The sequence below is a fragment of the Gymnoscopelus microlampas genome (genome assembly GCF_963454915.1).
Source record: "Gymnoscopelus microlampas genome assembly, contig: SCAFFOLD_79, whole genome shotgun sequence".
Lineage (NCBI taxonomy): Eukaryota > Metazoa > Chordata > Actinopteri > Myctophiformes > Myctophidae > Gymnoscopelus > Gymnoscopelus microlampas.
Genome location: NW_028155863.1, coordinates 27,046 through 35,442, shown reverse-complemented (window position 1 = coordinate 35,442; position 8,397 = coordinate 27,046). Strand labels below are relative to the sequence as shown.

General features: G+C 44.6%; 1 protein-coding gene across 1 annotated transcript in view; it reads left to right on the top strand.

Moving 5' to 3' along the window:
- LOC311041199 (protein diaphanous homolog 2-like) overlaps positions 1–8,397 on the top strand; it is a gene marked incomplete at its 3' end in the record, with an annotated part of 142,958 nt that overhangs the window by 108,328 nt on the left and 26,233 nt on the right. The window contains exon 3 of the mRNA XM_084086103.1: positions 932–1,067. Coding sequence (XP_083942229.1) covers positions 932–1,067 — 136 coding nt within the window. The remainder of the gene's footprint in view (positions 1–931; positions 1,068–8,397) is intronic.

Below are 8,397 nucleotides of genomic sequence, written 5' to 3'. Positions count from 1 at the left end.
CGTCTCTCTCCTCAGAGACTGACAACGCTGGCTGACAGCTCCTGCTCATATTTTTCAAAGGAAAATACATCAACTCCCATCACACTATATATATGTGTGTGTGTGTGTGTGTGTGTGTGTGTGTGTGTGTGTGTGTGTGTGTGTGTGTGTGTGTGTGTGTGTGTGTGTGTGTGTGTGTGTGTATGTGTATATATGTATATATATATATATATATATATATATATATATATATATATATATATATATATATATATGTATCTATGTATCTATGTATACTATGTGTATTGTATGCAGTGTTGCCAGGTCTGCTTATTATAATGTTCCCCCAAGATGGTATTTGAAAATAGCTGATGTATATGTTTAAAGTGCTAATCTGGCCATAGTCGCTTCTTTTGGGCTTGTTTCTTTCCTAGACCTGGTTGCTTGTTTCTCTCACAGAATCTGGCAACACTGATTGTTATGTAACACACATTATAAGGTGGGTCGTTAATGTATTATTGATCCGGTGTGTGTGTTGTTCTGAACCTTAAAAAGCAGAACTGTTGCACTGGAAGAATAATATCGTCATGGTAAGAAGGTATTTAATAATGTGCACGCGCACGCACACGCGCACACACACACACACACACACACACACACACACACACACACACACACACACACACACACACACACACACACACACACACACACACGCTCTATACAAGGTGCGACGCGTAGTTTATTCCACCAGTTCAGCTTTTAAGTACTCGTGCTCCGGGAAAAAAAAGAAAAAACTGCTGATGGCTTCGCTTCCATGCGACCACCGCATGCATGGTTTTGTGGAGACGCGGAGAGAGAGAAGACTGACGGGACTTCCTATTGTGATTCTGTGTGTGTGTGTGTGTGTGTGTGTGTGTGTGTGTGTGTGTGTGTGTGCGTGTGTCTCCAGGATGCGGTGAAGGAGAACCTCAAGAAGAGGGAAATGGAGGAGAAGATCAAGAGAGCCAAGCTGGCGAAGGAGAAAGCCGAGCGCGAGAAGCAGGAGCGGCAGCAGAAGAAGAAGCAGCTGATTGACATGAACAAAGGTACGTCACCACGGAAACGGAGGGGGGTGGGGGGGGGGGTGGTTGAGAGTGACGTGCAGGGGGATGAGAGGGTGGGTGGGTGCAGTGGGTGGGTGGTGGCAGTGGAGTCATCTCTTCTTCAGCTGATGTGTGATGGAATCCTGCACTTCTTCTCTCCCACATGGCACAGATCCTAGTGGCTCCCCCTATAAAAACAATAGGCAGATTATCGTTGCTGTTGTCGGGGCAGAAACCTTGTAAAATCTCCATATCAGTGGTTCTCAAACTTTTTCATGTCAAGGACCCCCAAATTGACACTTATTCAATCCCACGGACCCCCATTTCAAAAGATATGCCAGGGACACAAGAGAAGATTTTTTACGGCTCTAGCAGTGATTCTCAATCATTGTAATTTAAGGACCCCCAGTTTGACATGCATTAGGGCTACGGACCCCCATTTAATGGGCATTTCTATCCCTGGGACCCCAATTCATATTGTAAAAGCAATGTTAATTTAACTCTGAGTGTGTACAAATGGAACCAAATGGACCCGTTAGGGTCCATTTGGTTCCATTTGTACACACTCAGAGTTACAGACCCATAAGGGTCCATTTGGTGCCTAATCTATCATTCAGCTGGGGACCCCCTGGAACTCCCTCAAGGACCCCTGGGGGTCCCCGGACCCCACTTTGAGAACCAATGGAGTAATGATCTTACTGTACTTTGTCGTACAAACGGTGTTGCACAAAAGTAGCGAAACTATAGCCGTATCTAGGATTTTTATACATTTTTTAACCAATGAAAAAGTATCAATGAGCTTTGTGACTAAATAATAACTACACTGGATCCACTGGAACACTTACAGGTTCTTTTTTCCCCCCCAGTTCCTGAAAAGTAACTTTTTTTGGATGGGGTGGAAACCTCATATTATATCCAAAACTGTGACCTTTCAGGGTTCAAATTCAAAAGCAGAAAAAGTAGCAGATCTACAAGCTCGAAACGCGGCGATACTTTTGGCGTGAGACGCTGTAGCATGCTCACGTATACGGGGCATTAATTTACGAAAAAACACACAAAAAGGAGATAAGAGGTTTCTGCCCGACAACAACGACATATAAGGATTCCACCTGACAGCGACGTTCTGCTATTTTTAGCGTGTATTTGAGTCTTTTATTCCTCCCCCCCCCCCCCCCCCCCCCCTCTCCCTCACGCGGAGAGACACGCCAAACACACACACACACACACACACACACACACACACACACAACACACACACACACACACACACACACACACACACACACACACACACAGGCATTAGCCCCGGTGCGTTTTAGAAAATTCTGCTGAGGCAAATTGTCGCTGCTGCTGCTGCAGCCACAGGAAGTAGAGCTAAATCAACACAGAGGGACTTCTGTTGAGACCCCCCCTCTCCCCCTCTCCCCCCCTCCCCACCGTAATGCAGCCCCCACACACACACACACACACACACACACACACACACACACACACACACACACACACACACACACACACACACACACGAGATGTAGGTCACATGTAAAGACAGTCATCTGAGGTTGACTGGTTTTGTGGAGCACTAGTAGTAGTAGCTTGACAGATCATACTGCCATCCCCAACAGGACCGACCTGCACCGCTTTTCTGTCTTTTTTTTTCTCTCTCCCCTCCCCTTTCTTTGTTCACCTGCAATTAATGCTGCGAGGGATTTAGACATTCCCGACTTTGCTTGTTTGATTTAGTCTGAACTGAAGCGTGCGTGCGCTCGCGTGCGTGCACCTGTCTATCTGGGGTTTTTGTTTCGTTTTTTTTTAAATCATTGGGAATAACTGCGTGCGTTCTCCTCCAGTGGTGGCAGTAAAAAACCCTCATATTGATCAGCGCGTAAGCTGCAGTTATTCAGACATGACAAATTAGCCGTGAGAGTTAGACTCGCCTCGGCCGTGTCCTGTTACAACCCAACCGAGGACATTGAGACGGAGCTCTCCTCCCGAAAGCCCTTAAGGGGGGTTTTGAGGGGGGCAGTCAAGTCAGAGTGGTCTTTTTTGTCCCCCATGTCCATGACAAAACCAGACGAGGATTTCCACAACTCACCCAGCTTTCTAAATGTCAGCGGCAGCCAAGGACCTCTCCGTGTAGCTCTCCCACACCACATTGGGAAATGTGACAAGACACTCTTCAGCGCACCACACAAAACTCTCCAAGATAATTGATGCGTGCAAGTTTTCTCTCTCTCTCTCTCTCTCTCTCTCTCTCTCTCTCTCTCTCTCTCTCTCTCTCTCTCTCTCTCCCTCTCTCTCTCTCTCTCTCCTGAGCGGTGACCTCTTTGAAAGCTTCACTTTTAATAATCCAGCATGGCTGAGCTGAAGAAGGCTGCATGTCTTTCCCTTTTCCTTCTCTCTCGCTGGCTAACCAGATGGAGAGGGGTAGAGAAGTAGGTGTTATATTAAATATTTCTGCCAGAGCAGATTTTGATCTTGGTGTGTCTGAATGCCATAATAAGCCTTTCGCATGAATAAAATATGAGGATGACACGAGCGAGGAGGTTGCCTGGAGCCTAGGAGATAGAGGGGGGTTGTCCTACCCCGTCCCCCCGTCCCCCTGTCCCCGTCACCTCGCTGGGCCTGTTCTGCCATGACTACGATGACCTTGGGGGGTTTGAAGATGTACACTTTCAAGACGACTTGAAGACAGACTTTTTTCCTTTCCTTGGCTTAAAGAGGCTCTCCAACTGCGGCGACTGTAGGAATCCATCAAAAGCTGTTTAACTTAAACGTATATATATAATAAAAAAAAGTGGAACCTATGGATGGAAAGCTGAACCTCAGCCAAGCAGCAGCAGGTTATGGAGGCTAGAGTAGAGATGCTGCTGGTGGTGTTGTATAGTATGTCTCCTGTGTGTAGCGCCCCCCTGCTCCTCTCACAGGCCCTTTGGTTTGGAACACACATGCCAGTAGTATATCCATCTCTGTGTTTTCTTGTTGCATATCTTCCCTGTCTTTGCATTGCATAGTCTCTCCATCCCCTCCTCCTCCCCCCCCCCCCCCCACCTTCCAGTTGACAGCCTTGGGTGAGAGAGAGCCTTGGCTCTCTCCTCTCTCTCTCATATAACCCAACTGGGAGCATTGACAGCCAGCCGACTGCTGAAGAATTCCATATGTACTTCAAGACACTAAGAGAAGTTAGGACTTTTTCACATCAATATTTCATGCTTGGCATCAGCCATCCAACAGGCTGATGAAAATAAGGCAGCATACGGTAACACAGTGCCGAAGACATTTATTTCATTCTTTTTCACTATGTATTAACCCATTAAAACCGGGAAAGCGCCTGCGTGCAGCGTTAGATTTTAGCTATGTATATTAGCAGCTCATGAGCTTGAGCTATGAGCTTGTAGATCTTGCTGTTTTTGAAAAATCGTGAAAACATTTGCAAATCGATGATAATATTTATTAAAGCAATTTTTTTTTACTCAAATCTTTGCTTCTCGGTGGTCCTGGAACAAACTATTTTGAGATGTGTGGGTCCGTGGCCAAATACATTTAATCATTTTGGGGGGTCCTTGACTGATATAGCAACATACATTTTTTTTCCCCGAAAACGTATGTTTAGGAGGCATCTATATAATCAGCTTCAGGTCTTAATGGGTTAATCTAATCCAACTATTTCCCCACATTCATTCTGCAAAGAGGGGGGGGTGGGGGTGGGGGGGTTGTGGCAGTGGAAAGGCAGAAATAGATCTCTGGTTTTATTATTTCTAATCCAAACTAGGTCTTAACACCTAAGCTGCAGAGAATAACAGTATATTGATTATAGCGCTGGCCCTGAAATGTGTTGTGTCAACAAATCCTTTAACACTGGCAGATGGTGCAAACATATGGGCCTTATATTGCGAGAGAATTATATCCATTGAAATATGTTTTTTATCGTAGATGGAATCTATACCAATGTGTTTAAATGCAATTTCAAAGGGCTATTTTAGCGGCGGGGCTAGGTTTTTTAAGTAATTTCATAAATGGAAGAACCTAAGCCGCTTCACATGCATAATGATTAACAATGAAATGCATATTTAATGAGTTTAATTCATTTAGCTTTTACCAGGATGGCGATAGGCCGGAGGAAGGAGGGAGGGAGGGAGGGGGGGGCTGGACAGGGTGTGGGGGGGTGGTGTGGGGGGGGTGGTGGACAAATGCTTTCAGGAAGCAGCGGATAAAAAAAGTCCTCTTTCCCGCTAACACAACCCCAGCCGTTGAAACTTGAGAACGTGCTCCTCCAAGCAAGTTGCCAGTGACACGTGTTCTTCCACATCATCAGCTGCTGCCCTGCTGCACACGATGACTGATGCAGGAAGACGGGCTGCCGTGCTAAATCTGTTTTCCTTGTGAAGTATTAGAAATACTAATATGGGAAATTGCTTATGAAATCATTAGCCGGTCGCTCCCATTTGTTTTAATTTTTAGCTCTAAGTGGATTTCCATATTCTCACGGACTGACCAGATGTTCAGTATTCGCTAAATTGCTTTACTCGGCTAGAAAGTGACATGGTGAACACTGTTAGAACAGAGCCCCCCCACCCCCCGGACCCCCCCCCCCCCCCCCGCACTAATCCTTCTGTCTCTAAAGCGGGGCTTTTTTTTTTATTATTGCGACGCATTAAAACAATGTCACAAAGAGTGTGTCTACTAGCAGTGGTGGTGGAAAAAAGCACTCACAATTTTTACCTAAGTAAAAGTATCAATACTGCAATGTTGAAATACTCTGTTAGAAGTAAAAGTCCGGAATACAACATTTTAGTTGAGTAAAAGTACAAAAGTATTGGCATCAAAATGTACTTAAAGTACCAAAAGTAGAAAGTACTCATTGTGCGGAATGTTCCATTTCACAAGTTTTCAAATTCACACAATACAATCTTTTGAAAATAGCAGATCTACAAGCTCACAATGCGTCGCATCGCGACGCATTGTGAGCTTGTAGGTCGGCTATTTTCAAATGGCCAAAATGTATATAGGGGTTGAAGTGGTTGATGTATGTTTTGTAATTATAATCAAAAATCGACAAAGTAACTAGTATAGCATAGTTGTATGTATTTTAAATATTTACTTCTGAGATGTTGTGGAGTAGTAAGTAAAAGTAATGAACACTGGAAATACTCCAGTAAAGTAAAAAATCACACCCAGTGTGAAGTGGGCGGTGTGGTCACAGTGGTCATCACAGATGTGTTTTTTTTAAGTGCACAGTCCTATTTATAGGACTGCACATGTGTCATGTGTTTCACTAGCCAATCACAGTCCTGAATAGAGTCAACCAGTGTACAATGGTGGCCAATCATGGTGCAGGGTTAGGGGGGTACAATGGTGGCCAATCACAGCGCAGGGTTGGGGGGGTGCAATGGGTGGGGGTCCAAACCTCACATATAGGGGCTGTTGCACCGCCCAAAAACACCTCAAAATTACTTGAGTAAATGTACTTAGTATACTTTACAGAACTGGTGTCTAGTCATGCTCACCGGATGGGCGAGCATGGCATCGTGATTGGGCACTTTCTCCTGGGCAGTCCTGACGTGCCGTTGCCTTCCACTCAGCTGGCATCAGCAGGGTCAGTGCCCCCCCCCGTCTGGGGCAGAGTGTCTGCCCCCTCAAGTCAAACACAAGTCAAGTCCACTAAGCTTTGAACAGAGCCGGGGAGCACACAAGGCCACTCTGAGAGCTATGTGACTTGGCATATTAACCACTTTCAACCCCTTTCGTCCACTTTCGTCCCCATATTTTTGGGCAAGTCGTTATTGTCAAAAAGTTTCAAAACATAAATGAATAATAAGCCCGGACCGCTGGCTTTGCCGTCTGGGCACCTTGGCTATAGTTGCCCATGACCGCATGGTGTGTGTGTGTGTGTGTGTGTGTGTGTGTGTGTGTGTGTGTGTGTGTGTGTGTGTGTGTGTGTGTGTGTGTGTGTGTGTGTGTGTGTGTGTGTGTGTGTGTGTGTGTGTGTGTGTGTGTGTGTGACTCTGCGCTCATCTGTTGTGCGTCCTCTGGTCTTGCATCGCGTTCGTCATTAAATATGTAGCCATGTGCATGACCACAACGATTGTAATAAATAGTACATAGCCTATATTGTAGGCTACTAGATGTTCGGGCCGCTAACCTCTAGTATTAGATACTAGAGGTGTAGAATTCGTTGATCATAGCAATACCCGACCTAAAACGTGTCGAGAATAAGCACATCGGTCGTACAGTAGACTGCCTGAACTACAGCATTTTAAAGGGTTTGGCTTACTGCCCGTTGACTGATCTTAGAGGCAACTTTCAAATTCATCCAGGAACTTTGATGTAATATCGTACTCTTGCCTTTGCCATCGCCGGCTGAAGAACCGGACTAGCTTGACCCCCGAAACCAACCCGACCGTTTAGCAAAGTCAAAAACCTCAAGCAGGTTGTATTAAAACTCAACACCAGCCAGAATGTTGTTTTCCTGATTCACTCTTAGCTCTGCAAGTGATCATTCATCCCCATGTGAACCCACTGAGCCGGGTCAATCTATTTTTGCAAGAGCTTGCTTGCGGACACAAGCGGAATGCAGGACTATTGCCTTGCACTGCGGGATTATTACACAACGAAGTACTGTAGTAGCGGTATATTTCGTATTGAAAATATATATTTCTTTCTATGATTGTTTCCCATGTTCCATCTTCATTAGCTCTTACTGTGAAGAATTCATTAGCTCTTACTGTGAAGAATTAAAGTGATTTTTGTTCTTGTCTGTTGGCATCTGAACTAGGTCTTACCGAGCTGTACTTAACCCATTGAGACCTGAAGCCGATTCTACATGTCTCCTAAATCTCAACAGTATTCTGAAAAATGTATATTTCTATATCAGTGGTGCTCAAACTTTTTCATGTCAAGGACCCCCAAAATGATATGTATTTGGCCCATCAAAAGATGTTGTTCCAGGGACCCCCAGAAGCAAAGAATTGAGTTAAAAATCTTCCCTTTAAAATATATATATATTCAAAGATTTGCACACATTTTCACGATTTTTCAAAAATAGCAGATCTACAAGCTCGTAGCGCGGCACTCGTTGCCGCGCTATGAGCTTGTATATCTGCTATTTTTGAAAGCCTAAAGTGTAAAATAATGCTTTTTAGCTCAAATCTAAAAATGACACAGTTCCAGGTCTTAATGGGTTAAGACATTTTTATTAAAAAAAAAGAATTGGTTAGATGTTTGCAATAATAGTATTAATAATGGGACCTGCATTAGTACAGTCATGTTGAATATAATATTATCCCACTTAGTGACCCAAATTAAGCTAAACTACTCAGCCAACAGCTTTCCT